Genomic DNA, 15,397 nt, shown 5'->3' with positions numbered 1-15,397 from the left:
AAAAAAGAAACAGTTGGCTGTTACCAAATTAACCAAGTGATCAAACGGTAAAACCAGTACTAAAAAAACATAACTTTACAACTGATGTAATAGACTATGATATAATATGAAGCACATATCATAAATGACATGTTTTTCCTGTCAAAAACATTTAATCTAAATCTAATCTAACCCTTTACAACTAATTCTGGTTTACAGAAAATAAAGGAATAGAGAAAAAAGTTTAATGACACCACAAGGAAACAGTAAGAAAAATTGCAGGATAGGAGTCTTTCTAAACTAGTCTCTTCAAAAAGTCAGTGCAAAAGAGAAGAAAGCGAGAATTCTAACCATATGCACTGTATGAACCTTGACTGAACCCTGGTTGAGAGGGCAAAAATAGCTTAAGAGATATTTCAGGGACAATGGAAAAAAAATTCTAAATATGAACTAGGTATCTATATAATACTGGAAAATTACTCTTAATTTATATAAATGTGATAATTTGGAGAATATCTAATTCTTGGGAGATGCTTTAAGTTTGTTTGTTTTTCTAAAACAATCACGTGGCCCAAACTTACAACCCTGAGGCCAAGACCTGAGCTGAGGGGCATCTGGGCAGCTCAGCTGGTTAAGCTTCCAACTCTGGATTTCTGCTCAGGTCATGATCTCAGGGTTGTAAGATTCATCCACAACAGGTTCAGTGCTTAGAGGGGAGTCTGCTTCTTTCCTTCCCCCTCTCCCTCTGTCCATATCCCATCCCTCTGAAATGAATTAAAAAAAAAAAAAAAAAAAAAGACCTGAGCTGAGATCAGAGTCGGACACCTAATGACTGAGCCACCCAGCCCAGATAGATCCTTAAAGTTTTTTTTTTTAATTTTTTAAAAAATACTTTATTTATTCATGAGAGACACACAGAGAAAGAGAGAGGCAGAGACACAGGCAGAGGGAGAAGCAGACTCCATACAGGGAGCCCGACGTGGGACTTGATTCTAGGACTCCAGGACCACACCCTGGGCCGAAGGCGACACTAAACCACTGAGTCACCCGGGCTGCCCTGATCCTTAAAGTTTTTAGAAGTGAAGACTCAATGGAGACCTGAGGTACCTGGCTGGCTCAGGCAGCAGAACAAGCGACTCTTGATCTGAGGGTCATGAGTTCAAGTCTCATGTTGGGGTTGGAGATTACTAAAAAAAAAAAAAAAAACAAAAACCTCAAAAAAACAAAAAACAAAACCACCTCATTTTTAAATGGTCTAGCAAAAAAAAAAAAAAAGAGAAAGAAAAACAAATACATACATCTACATCTACATAGACATATAGAAATACTGTTTATTTCTCTACTAACATGAAAAGAAATTTAAAAATGGGTTACAGAGGCACCTAGGTGGCACCTGGGTGGTTGAGCATCTGCCTTTGGCTCAGGTTGTGATACCGGGGTCCTGGGATCAAGTCCTTATCAGGCTCCCCACAGGGAGTCTGCTTCTCTCTTTGCCTATGTCTCTGCGTCTCTCATGAATAAATAAATAAAATCTTTTTAAAATATTAAATTAAAATATTAAAAAATTAAAATGGATTAAAAAGCTGTTTGCAGTATAGATCTATCTTGAAGAACATTCCCAGGTATTTATAATACACATTTATATAGGGACTATAGAGGAAGAAATAGCATGTTAATAGTGGTTTTAAAATTCATTGGTAGAATTTAGAAGAATATTTTAATTTTTTTCTTTTAGCTTATTTGTATTTCCTACCTCTTCTATACACATTTATATAGGGACTATAGAGGAAGAAATAGCATGTTAATAGTGGTTTTAAAATTCATTGGTAGAATTTAGAAGAATATTTTAATTTTTTTCTCTTTGCTTATTTGTATTTCCTACCTCTTCTATAATGGATGTGTACTGCTTATAGAACTGTCCCAAATAACTGCCTACTAAATTTAGAAATAGGTATCAAGAATTTGAAAATAATTCTTCATTCTACATCTAGAGATCTAGAGTAAGAGAAAAATCAGATCTGATTAATATACAAAAATGTTCATCATAAAATTTTTGCTATGGTAAAAAAAATTTGCTATGGTAAAAAATTCAAAACTAGGGAAATATTCAAAAATAGAAAAATCACTAATAAAATTATGCTAGGTACAATAGAGTAGCATTACAGTCATTCAAAATTGGTTTTAAAAATGTTTAATGGCACAGGAAATGCACACAGAATGTCAGTTTTTTAAAAGGGAAAATTATTAATTATAAGAGGAAAAAAATAGTAATATCACACTAGAGAAACTGGATAATACCTTATCCAAGTGATGAAATCTGACATTACATGCCTCAAGATGTTATCTGAAAAGGATAGGTTATCTACTTGTCCAGTATTCCATCCAAAAATATACAAATTACTGGGCGCTTGGGTTGCTCAGTCAGTTAAACATCTGACTAGGGATCCCTGGGTGGCGCAGCGGTTTGGCGCCTGCCTTTGGCCCAGGGCGCGATCCTAGAGACCCGGGATCGAATCCCACATCGGGCTCCCGGTGCATGGAGCCTGCTTCTCCCTCTGCCTGTGTCTCTGCGCCTCTCTCTCTCTCTCTGTGACTATCATAAATAAATAAAAATTAAAAAAAAAAAAAAAAAAAACATCTGACTGGCTCAGGTCGTGATCTTGGATTGAGCCTCAGGTGGCTCTGCAATAAGCAGGGAATCTGCTTTTCCCTTTTCCTCTCCCTCTGCCCCTCCCCCTGGTTCATGCGCTTTCTCTCTCTCTCTCAAATAAATAAAATCTTAAAAAGAAAAATACACAAAATATTCAAATAATTCAGAAAAAGTAGTATGAATACAGATTCACCAATAACATGTTCCACATCTGCCCTCTATCTATCTTGCAAGGAGAAAATTTAATGTTACTGGTATATTACACAGTATATGCGTAATTGTCATACTCCACTGAGAGAACAATAGATGAGACAAATGTTAAAGAAAACCTGAATAAAAGGTATGCAAGAGTTCTTTGTACTATTCTCTTAATATGGAATTATTTCAAAATAAAAAGTTAAATACTGCACTCAACATGGGTGGTAGTTACACAGGTGAGTTCTTTGTGATAATTCATGCAATTTTTAGTAAGTTTATTAAAAAATAATGAAGAGGGAAAAAAAAAGAGAGAAAGATAAGCCAAGAAACAGACTCTTAACTCTAGAGAACAAACTGGTGGTTCCCAAAGGAGAGGCAGGTGGGGGGGAGGGGATGGGTGAAACAGGTGATGGGGATTAAGCAGCGCACTTGCTGTGATGAGCGCCAGATGATGTATTGAAGTGCTGAGTCACTATGTTGTACACGTGAAACTGTATGTTAACTAGCTGGAATTTAAATGAAAAAAATTTTTTAAAATGAAGGTAGGTATAAAACTATAATACTTTACCAAATCTGTAAGAATACTGATTCTGATCTATTTGCAAATAATCAAAACTGGTTATATGAATGTCAAAAAATATCAAAATATCAAAAAATTACTGAAGACCAAACAATCACAATAATTTTTTTTACTTCTCCACAGCATACATTGCTTTTCAATATTTAAGCATTACTCAAAGAAATACTATAACATATAATTACCATCTTTCTCTATTGTTTCAAAAACAGAAGTTATTCCACCTCCATAATATTTAATTTGCAATAGAAAATGATAGTAAGGATGGAAAGATAGTTTTTAAGGTTTGTAAAATCTCAATTTTTCTTGTATTAAATATTACTTCAAGTGTTCCACCACATTCACATGGTTAATAAAAATATTAACAATCTACTAAAAGCATAGGAAATCAATGACTTTCTTCCACTTTAGCAATAAACACATAGAAATGGAAACAGGTGTGATAACATCTTGTTCACATCAGTAACAAAACCATCAAACACTTAATAAGTTTAACAAAAAAGGGACAGGACCTATCTGAAAAAAATCAGAGTCAGTGGGAAAACATACTATGACAACAGGTAAGACAATATGACACAACTGTCAATTTTCTTAAATAAATACATAAATGCAATTCTGATCAGACTTGTAACGAAAAGCATTTTTCTGTGGGTTATGTATGTTAGGAATATAAGCCTGAGCATAGCTAAATATAAAAAAGAACTGTGTTCAGGTGTGTGTGGCAGAAAGAGATCTGCCTTAAATTATCAATATATATTTTAAAGTTGATGATAATCAGAGATGCCTGGGTGGCTCAGACGGGTAAGAGTCTGCTTTTGGTTCAGGTCAAGATCTCCAGGTCCTGGGACTGAGTACCACCATCATCCCACATCGGGCTCCCCACTCAGTGGGGGGTGGAGGGGGTCTGCTTCTCTCTGTTTCTCCCCACTCCACCCCTCATGCTCTTTCTCACATGTGCTCTCTTGCTCTCAAATAAATAAAATCTTTTAAAAAAAGTTAAAGTTGCTGATAATTAGATCCAAATAGTACTAGCTAAGAATACACAAACAGATCAGTAGAATAAAAGAAATTGGTGGATTATGAAAATATAGTTCCTTCATATGAGAATATAGTATATGCCAAAGGTAGTCATTCAATTCAGTAGAATGATTCATTTATTTAAAAAAGATTTTATTTTCTTAATTGGCAGAGAGATGGAGAGAGTCAGAGAGTACAAGTGGGGCAATGTCAGAGGGAGAGGGAGAAGCAGGCTCCTCACTAAGCAGGGGCTCAAACCCACAACTCTGGGATCATGCCTGGAGCCAAAGGCAGATGCTTAACCAACTGAGCCACCCAGGTGCCCCTAGAATGAATTATTTAATAAACAATTCTAGCACAATGGGCTTTTCATTTCAAAGAAAATAAAATTAGCACTCTCAACCTTACACAAAAAAGCTCCACACTAACCAAACGATGTAATAAAACACAGAGTAAGAAAAAAAAAAAAAAAAAACCCACAGAGTAAGAATTTGGAAAAAAAAAAAAAAAAAAAAAAGCTATGAGACTGCTAGGAACCTATAAATATAAAATAGTATAAAACAGAAACACAGGGATCCCTGGGTGGCGCAGCGGTTTAACGCTTGCCTTTGGCCCAGGGCGTGATCCTGGAGACCCGGGATCGAATCCCACGTCGGGCTCCCAGTGCATGGAGCCTGCTTCTCCCTCTGCCTGTGTCTCTGCCTCTCTGTCTGTGACTATCATAAATAAATAAAAAATTTTAAAAAATTTAAAAAAAATTAAAAAAAAAAAATAAAACAAACACAGACTATATACAAAATTTTAAAACTTCTGGAAGAGTAAAAGAATAAAGCCAACAATCAAAAAATGCTCAAAATCATTAGCAGTCCAGGAATCATAAACTAAAATATTAACATATTCTTTGATTCAGCAATTCCACTCCTAAAAAACTATCCCATAATAAAACTTCCATAAGAAAATAATACACATACATACACATATATACATATACATGTATACACTCAGAAATGTTTATTACAGAATGGTTTGTAATACGGCTAAAATATTAGAGGCAAAATGAATGCTCATCAATTAGAAAATGGTAGATTAAAGTATAGCATATTATGAAGCCATTCAAAAGAATAGCTATTCTGATGGACTTGGGAGGACCTTTCAAGAAATAGTCCTGAAGGAGAAAGGTGAGGAAAGTGTGCCTGTGATTCCATTCTGGAAAACAAACAAGACCAAAACAGTCCCCTTCTATAAACAGACACAGATGACCACATATATGAGCATATTAAAATATGGAAGGCTACCTGCTGGGTGGTTATATAAGTCTGGAAGGAAGGGAAAGAAGAAGGAACAAGCACAAAAAAAAAAAATTTAAAAAATTGTATATAAAAATAAATGTATTATATGTACTATGAAAATTTATAATTAATGTGAAATTACATGTCTGTGACATTTCAAAAATAGATGCTTTAAGATAGAGATAGTAATTAATTTAAATTCAAAGAAAAGATGCTCCTGACATAATATTTCAGAACTTTACATTTATTCCCCTAAGTACCGGGAATGAAGGAGGGGGATTAAAATATAACAATATCACATTCTTCCCTAAAGTCCTAAAATTTAAAGAAAACAATGATATCTTTACAGGTCAATGAAACAAGGCTACAGTAGAAGCTTTCTTAACCAACTATTGCAACCACTGGATTAACTGATGCTCTTTATCCCTCTGTAAAATATACTGACCAATGCCCACTGTATGCTGAATATAAGGGGCTGACAGGTTCCTGTTCTGAATAATAGCAGCAGTTAACACTTAATGCTTACTATGTGTCTGTTACTCTCCTAAGTGCTTTACATATGTTTATTCCTCACAACAACCCTATGAAGTGCTCATTTTATAGATAAAGAAATGAAAGCAAAGACATGATCAATTACTTGCCCAAGTCACAAAGCTAATAAATGTTAGAGCTGGGACTGAAGTGAATCCCAGCTTCTGTGTTCTTAACCAGTCAGCATAATGCCATGATGAATATCTACTGACCAGCTCTAAAGTATCCTTTAAGAACACTTCCAACAATCAGGATATTTGTTTCCAAACCAGTGTAAATCTTTTTTACTTGTTACTATAATTATGTAATTAGTTATATAGTACGTACAAAGAATTGTTTCTATGAAAACTAAATTGACTACTCAGAAAAGTCTCAATAAAGGCAAGTCATCAAAAAACACTTCTGTCAAATTAAGTGTAGGTAAGAACTGCAAATGGTTTCAGGGAAAAAATGTAAACATCCAGGTTCAGATTACTTAGTTTTTATTCACAGAAACTCAAAATGGAGTATTTCATAGACAATGCATTATGGCTTATGAGAAGAAAAAAGTGGAGTACGATACAAAATCCATCTTCAAATATCCAGAATGATGAAAAGCAAGTATTTGTTTAAAGGTAACTTTTATCAATGAAAATTTTAATGTTTTGTGATCCCCATTTTAACATACTTTTTTGATTAACTGAACTATTACTGGTCCCAATCATTTTGGATAAGAGGGCTTCTACTGTATTTTTTGTTAACAAATTCATAAGCTTTTATTAAGGCAGTGGAGCAAATTCTGAGAAAAATAAAATCTGCTTTATTGCTAAGCTATAACTTTCAAAAGTCAAACTGGAAGTTATTTTATGATCCTTACCCATCTTGTGTGGGTGGGTACTCGCATTCTTGTCCTTTGGGAAATACACCATTAGGATACAGGTCACATATTGGAACTGAGGGAGGGTCTGTTTGAACTTTTGCTGTGAGATACAAATAAAGTATTAACTTCTGTAGTTAAAAGTAAAATTAAGCAGTTATCATTTCATTACAGTTTTTCTCAGTTCCTAATGATTATTTTATGTCCTAATTTTAAGGAACCTCCTTGCTATCACAGCCTTATAGTTAAAAACAGAAAATATTTCACCATGCTGGACACTTCCTCGCCAATTTACTATTGCTTAGGAATAGAAATATTCAACTCTCAAAATTCCAATACGTATTTAAATAGTGTATGTCTTGGCAGAAAGCATACTTCTAATGTTTTTGTCTTTATTTACTATAATGGAAAAAGAATAGCAAATAGAGGCCGGTTTTCACAAATAAAAATCAAAGAAGTAATAAAGTATAAAAGAGACTCTATAGCAATGAAGTAAAATATAAAGATATTATGTATTAATAAGTGAAAAATTTACTTCAAGGGTATATTAGGTATAAAAGTTAAGATAAACATATCCAGTGCTAAAGAATATAGGTAGCCATATACAAATTTCCAGATACTTAAAAAGTTAGTCCTTAGCATGTATTTTAAAGACATTACTTCCCAAACTATATTCTAAAAGACACCAGTGTTCCAAGATGATTTTTAAAAACAAATGATTTGTCTTATAAAACAATTTTTAAGTACCTAAGAACTATTTAGAGTTCTTATTATATGTAACTGCCTTTTAGTAATGAATGTTGTTTCCAAAAAATGCCAGGAAACAGAGTATATTAATTTATGCAGTGATATAGAATATTCAATGTGTATCTGCAGCATTTCAACTACTGAGGTGAAATATGTGGTTTCCATTTGATTATAACTGGTCTTATGGATTGTGGATCTTAAATTTCAACACATTTTGCTCTCTTTGTTCTGCAACGGGGGGAAAAAAGAACTACATAAATACAAGTATAACTGTTCATTGAGTCAAATCATTTACCTATGGAACCATACTTCGGTTCCTTCTTTTAACCCAAACACACAGCATCTCATGAGCACTAAATGTTTTTCTCTCTTTACATAAAATGTTTAAGTGTTCTATGGGCAAGTAATCTTAAGAAAACATGTTTTCAGTTCCTCCTAAGAGAGAACTTTAGAATTTAAAATCAAAAAAGATCTTAGAGGGGGACACCTGGGTGGCTCAGTGGTTTAGTGCCTGCCGAAGGCCCAGGGTGTGATCCTGGGGTCCCGGGATCGAGTCCCGCATTGGGCTCCCTGCATGGAGCCTGCTTCTCCTTCTGCCTGTGTCTCTGTCTCTCCTGAATAAATAAAATCTTAGAAAAAAAAATCTTAGAGGTCATCTTAATTTTGCTTTACACTTAAATCCAGGAATTCCATAATGCCCCTGACAGATGGCAGTGAGCTTCTAAGAATGGAGACAGTCTTTATCTCCCAAGTGAAAATCCACTCATTTTGAAAAAACTGTAACTATTATAAAGCTCTTCTTACATTAATTTAATACCTCCTTGTTACTTTCATCTGTTAGTTCTAGCTTTATTCTTTGCAGTTGAAAGAATTTTACTTCTCATATTTACTGACTCCTTTCCCTCTATAAGAAACCACTTTAAAGGGGCACCTGGATGGCTCAGTGGTTGAGCAAAGGTCTTTGGCTCAGGTCATGATCCTGGAGTCTTGGGATCAAGTCCCGCATCGAGCTCCCTGTAGAGAGCCTGCTTCTCCCTCTGCCTGTGTCTCTGCCTCTTCTTCTGTGTCTCTCATGAATAAATAAATGAAATCTTGAAAGAAAGGAAAAGAAGAAAAGAAAAGAGAAAAGAGAAAAGAGAAAAAAGAGGAGAGAAGAGGAGAGAAGAGGAGAGAAGAGGAGAGAAGAGGAGAGGAGAGGAGAGGAGAGGAGAGGAGAGGAGAGGAGAGGAGAGAAGAGAAGAGAAGAGAAGAGAAGAGAAGAGAAGAGAAGAGAAGAGAAGAGAAGAGAAGAGAAGACCACTTTAATGGGACGCCTGGGTAGCTCACAGGTTGAGCATCTGCCTTCAGCTCAGGGCATGATCCCAAGTCCGGGAATTGAGTCCCGCATTGGGATCCCTATGAGCCTGCTTCTCCCTCTGTCTATGTCTCTGCCTCTCTCTGTGTCTCTCATGAATAAATAAAATCTTTAAAAAAAAAAAAAAAAAAAAAAAAAGGAAGGGATATGATTCTTAACCCCCTCACCCCTATTTGCCAACCCAGAATTTGTCAATGTTTCTTTTAGGTTGGTAATAGAATGGACTTCTATTAATAGTCTAAATAAGGTATAAATTAGTGTAAAACTATAATGATTCTAAAAATCCTACAGCTGTTAGTTAAGACTCCCTGCTTTTTGTGTTATATCACACTAGCACTCAAAATCCTTAGATCCTATCACCTGTACTAACTTTATATATGTCTATTAAATTTCAACTTAATACTAGCCTATTTCTCAGTCTTCCTGATCTTTTGAAATCTTGAGTTTTATCAACCAAAGTAGTATCGCATTATCTTCAGCTTGATCTCATCTACAATTCTGATAAAGATGCCTTTTATATTATCCATAAATTATTAAGGACTTGAAAAGATCATTAGACAAAAAAATTTGTACTCAAAACAAGAGGGTTGGAGTCCAGCCTTAACCACTTATTAATTGTGACTTGGGACAAATGGCTTGATGTGCCAAGCTTCAGTTTCCTCATCTACAAAATGAAGAACCAGATGAAATCTTGGATAACCTTTGAAAATTATAATGCATTATGTCCAAGTTATTATCTAAAACTATGTAGAATTATAATAATCTGTACTGCAGCTATCATTAACTATCATTTATAACTCTCTCACTTTATAGATGAGGAAAATGAGGGCAATAAATAGCCCATAATTACATTATTTGGTTTATTCCAGAAGTGATTTATGATAGCCTACGAGGGTATTTAAAATACACAAATAGAGACAATAAATTAGAGAATAATAAAAACATGGAAAAAACATAAAATAGAACCTGAAATACTGCTAATACAAAACCATAGATTTGGCTCTAAGCCCTCTAATAGCCAAAATACAAACAAAAAAACAAAAAAACTAGTTTATTTGCATGGGTCATGTTTATGAGATAAACACATTAGGTACTCAGGAAAAATATTATTATTCTTGATACCAAGACCAGACAGAAGATTCTCTCGAGAGTACTCATAAAGAAATAAAATGAACAGCAAGTTCAGTAACATCCTCAGAGGAGGCACAATAAAAGCTGATGGCATCATACTAAAACATGTGTCAGTGGAAGAATTCTACCAAGGGCAAATAGGCAGTAGCCCTTTAACATTCCTCCCTGCTTACCTATCTTCATTAGGGAGTAATTTAAGAGACTGGGAGAAATGGTTCTCTGAAGCCATTCTCAGGTAATACCACGTCTCACAAGCACACTGTTAACAATTTTTGAATGGAAGGAATAGGACATCACAATCACTGGAAGATTCCTAGAACACATGGACTATACGGGCAGCCCCGGTGGCCCAGCAGTTCAGCACCGCTTTCAGCCCAGGGTGTAATCCTGGAGACCAGGGATCTAGTCCCACGTCAGGCTCCTTGCATGGAGCCTGCTTCTCCCTCTGCCTGTGTCTCTGCCTCTCTCTCTCTCTGTCTCTCATGAATAAATAAATAAAGTCTTAAAAAAAATATGGACTATGCAAGGGACATACCTGACATCCTATGACAAGAAAAATCTAAAAGTAGTTGCCTGAATAGAAGGAAGGCTATCCCCCATCCTCATCTGGGGAAACATCAGGAATATTGCTGATAGAGCCAAAAGTTTTCTTAAAAAATATTTAAGAACTTCTCTCAACCTAGAGATAAAAATGAGTAAAGCCCCCAATATCCTGATTCATAAAATTTCAACCTGAAAGACTTAAAGGAAGGTATAACCAGATACTTAGTGGTCCCTAATAACGCAGAGGGCATCCAGAATTAGAACTTGCTCTGATTCTCAACCCAACCTTTATTCTCTAATACTTTACAGTCTCCCTGTCTCCTTAATAGAATTTCAGGTCCCTGAAGAGGCTTGGTTTGCCATTTATAAAAACAAAGCACAAGCAGGATCATATTTTAAGTAAATACGAAACAGTACAATGTTATTAATAAAATTCAATGACATGCACAAAGTTTAATAAATATTCATCAAGAATCTCTTAGCTTCAAAGCTGGCAAACGATGTTTATCCTATTACTGTAGAGTGGTACCACTTTACTCAACCCTGACGGAATTGTTATTTGTTATTCAAGTTTTAAATTATCAACTTATTCCTAAACTGCAGTAAAATGCAATCAACTTATTATCAACATCCCTTAACTCAATAATAGGTAAAGAAAATACCAAAAGGATTGTTAAATGAAAAAACAGTTGTGAGCTTCACTAAATTCTAGCTTTATAAAGCCTAAATGTATTTCCTTGACATACAATGGGATCTTAAGGAACTTCAAACCCACTCTTCAAACCTGCTGGTTAATACACATTTTTAATTTGTCAGGTTAGATCAACTTAAGACACTAACGTCCTCTCTTCTTCTTCTTCTTTTTTTTCTTCTTTCCAGTTGCTCCATCTCCATCCCCATCTCCATCTAGGAAAAGACCATTTAAAGTATTTATTTAAACTTCATAAGCAGAGGAACAAGGCAAGTATAAGCAGACAAGTACACATACACAAAGCATCTTAAATAGCACATAATGAAGCTGGCACAATATTCTTAGAAAATAATTCTGAATATTGCTAATGTAACAGAATTTGTGTAATCAAAAGCACTAAGGAAACTTGACTTCAATTTACTCTAATAAAAGAATTGTTGAATAAGATATTCTTAAGAATAAAAACTGTATTAACTCTTTCAAGAGCTAAGAACTAGTGTTAATTTAATACTAATAATAATGACCATGTGACTTCACCTAAAATAATACTAGTGTGCTTACATATGCTTTGCAGTTCAACACCCGTATTTCATGACTTCATGTGACCCTTAAAGCAACTTTATGAGATAAAACAAGGAATGTTTAAGGGACATGCCTAAGATAATCCCAACCGGTAAACAGCAGAACTAGACCAAGAATTAAAAAAAAAAAAAAAAAAAAAAAAAAAGAACTAGACCAAGAATTTGTCACCTAATTCCCAATCCAGGGAGGAGTATTTGCGGTGTCATATTTTAAAATATCTTTTCCTGCATAGTTATTATTAGAGAAAAGGAGTTCTCCTTCTGGTCAAATTATATGCAAAAATCAGAACGTATATATACTTTTACTAGGTTCACAGTTCTCAGATTCTCAAAAGAACCTGATGCCCAAAAATGGGGATTGAGAACTAATTCAAGAAAGGGGCACCTGGGTGATTCAATCAGTTAAGTGTCCAACTCTTGATCTCAGCTCAGGTCTTGATCTCAGGGTCATGTGTTCAAGCCCTGTGTTGGGCTCCATGCTGGGCATGGAGCCTACTTAAAAACAAAAAACAAACACAAGATCTGCCTGCCAGATTTTTTTTTTTTTAAGATTCTTTTATTTGAGAGACGAGAGAGCACAAGCAGGGGGAGGGGCAGAGGGCAAAGGACAAATGGACTCCCCTCTGAGCATGAAGCCAGACTTGTGGCTTGATTCCAGGACCCCAAGACCACGTCCTGAGCCAAAGTCAGACACTTAACCAACTGAGCCACGCCAGTGCCCCTGTCAATTTTTATAACAATCTTATGAAGCCCATACTATACTCTTGAACTTGGAGAAAAAATAAAGAATGCTATTATGGCCAAAATTAAATAAACAGTGACTTAAAATGTTTTAAATAAAGGTATCAAAAATAGACTGAAGTGTCTGAATTTCTAAAAATACTGCTCAATAATTAGAACATTCATTAAGTACTCCCATCTACCCACAAATCACACTGCTATAAAATAAGGAAGCTGTGGCAGACAAATGGAAGTTGACAGCTTAATAGTATGTTCACCATATAGTGTTCTTTTAGATGTTTCACATAGTGGCAGTAACTCATGGCTAGTGTCAATAATTGTAGATCATGAAATCCACACCCATAAAATAATGTCAAATGACTGCTTACATTTTCTTCTCAAAGAGCTCTTTTACTCCCAGACCGATAAGCAGGAGACATAAAGGAATTTTTCTTTGGTATATTCTTCTAATTATCACACCAAATTGCAACCTTTTTTATCTTTTTTGCAAAAACGATTAGGGGTTTCAATGACCCCCAGTTGTCTGTGAGCTCTTTAAAGATTATATACCATTTCCTAAGTTAAGGCACAGGGCTAAGCATGTGATAAATATTCATTCTATTCAACAAATGAATGTTCTTTTAGTTTATTTTATCCTGTTTTTTTTCCACCTAAATGAGAAATAGGAAACAGTAGTTTAGCAAAGACGGAGATAAGAAGATATAGGGCTTTAATGGACTGATAGGAAACTACCAATATGATAATTTTTTACTTACAAAATTGCAACTTATTTCTATTATTTTCTTCTTCTGTGAGAGAGAGAGAAAAAGAGAAGAGAATCCTAAGGAAGCTCCACACTCAGCAGAGCCCAAGATGGGACTCAATCTCATGACCCTGAGATCATGACCTGAGCCAAAAAACAAGAGTCAGACGCTAAACCCCTTGTTGCTACAAGCATTCTCTCTTTTAAGTTTTTTTTTTTTTTTAATTTTTAAGTAATCTCTAACCCAATGTGGGGCTTGAACTCACAACCCCAATACGCAAAGTTGCACATTCTATCAACTGAGCCAGCCAGGTACCCCACAAAATTGCAATTCCTTATGTTTAATCTTATAAAATTGGGTATAAGAAACATGGGAACACCGTGGAAACATGGCTGACATACTCATTATTGGCTTCTAGATTCAAAAGTCCAACAAAAATAACATGAAAATTTTTTTAGAAAACACAACTTTCAATTTCCTCATGTATCTTACAATCTAATTCACATAACTTGTACTACAATTTTAATAGTAACTTTCATTCATTCAGTAAATGTTTCCTGAGTTCATAAGTGCTAGGTAACAGGGACAGAAAAACAAGGTAGTCTTTACTCTGGAAGAACACACAATGCTTAGCATACTGCTACATACACTAGATTCAACCTAAAACAAATGCTTCAAGATGTATAACTAATTTTAGGGGTGCCTGAGTGGCTCAGTCAGTTAAGCATTTGTCTTGGCTCAAGTCACTATCTCAGAGTCCTGGGAGAGAGCCCCACATCAGGCTCCCTGCTCAGCAGGGAATGTATCTCTCCCACTCCCTCTGCTCTCCCACTTATGCACATGAACGTGCGCTCTTTCACTCTCAAATAAAATCTTAAAAAAAAAAAAAAAGGCGTATAACCAGTTTTAAAAACATACTAAAAATTCTGCAAGCTGTGTGATCTTGGGCAAATTATTTAGCCTCTCTCTACCTCGGTCTCTTCATCTTTAAAATGAGATAAGAGGGATCCCTGGGTGGCGCAGCGGTTTGGTGCCTGCCTTTGGCCCAGGGCGCAATCCTGGAGACCCGGGATCGAGTCCTACGTCGGGCGCCCGGTGCATGGAGCCTGCTTCTCCCTCTGCCTGTGTCTCTGCCTCTCCCTCTCCCTCTCTCTCTCTGTGTGACTATCATAAATAAATAAATTTAAAATAAAATAAAATGAGATAAGATGAAGCTCTTCCTTTGATACTCAATCAAGGTCTGTATTTAGTATAGGATAATAGTCACTGTTTATTAAACTCTTTTATCAGGATAGTAACAGTGTGGATCCAAATACCAAACTATATACGCTTATGTTCCCATCCATTATACCAATGCACAATTTATGTTTTTATGTCTTTCTTTCATAGCATCCCAGGATATTCTTAACAGGCAGAGGCTGTTCATATTTATTTCTGTACTAGCCCTATGCTCCAATCAATTAATGTTTGTTGAATGAAAACTGGGCATCTATATGCAAGGAAAAAAAGGAATCTCAACTCTTACCTTGAACTATATACTCTAAATGGATATAAACTTCTTAAAATTAACTCTAAATGGATATAAACTTCTTAAAGAGAACATAAGAAAAAAATTATCATGATCCTACAGACAACAATTATTTAACTTTTTGGATAAAACACAAAAAACATAATCCAGGAAGAAATAAAATAAATGAGACTATAAAAATTAAAATCTTTTCTGCTGCAAATAATACCAGCATGAAAGAAAATATTAGTAAAACATATCA

General features: G+C 35.2%; 1 protein-coding gene across 4 annotated transcripts in view; it reads right to left on the bottom strand.

The window, feature by feature from the left end:
* Positions 1-15,397, bottom strand: part of METAP2 (methionyl aminopeptidase 2) — a 35,650-nt gene that overhangs the window by 12,836 nt on the left and 7,417 nt on the right. For all 4 annotated transcript variants that reach the window (XM_077845875.1, XM_077845873.1, XM_077845874.1 and 1 more), the window contains 2 exons: positions 11,713-11,778; positions 7,098-7,200 (listed from right to left, as the gene is read on the bottom strand). In XM_077845875.1, the coding sequence (XP_077702001.1) occupies positions 7,098-7,200; positions 11,713-11,778 (169 nt within the window). The remainder of the gene's footprint in view (positions 1-7,097; positions 7,201-11,712; positions 11,779-15,397) is intronic.

The sequence above is a fragment of the Canis aureus genome, chromosome 13 (assembly GCF_053574225.1).
Source record: "Canis aureus isolate CA01 chromosome 13, VMU_Caureus_v.1.0, whole genome shotgun sequence".
Taxonomy (NCBI): Eukaryota; Metazoa; Chordata; class Mammalia; order Carnivora; family Canidae; genus Canis; species Canis aureus.
This window is presented reverse-complemented; position numbering and strand designations above follow the sequence as displayed.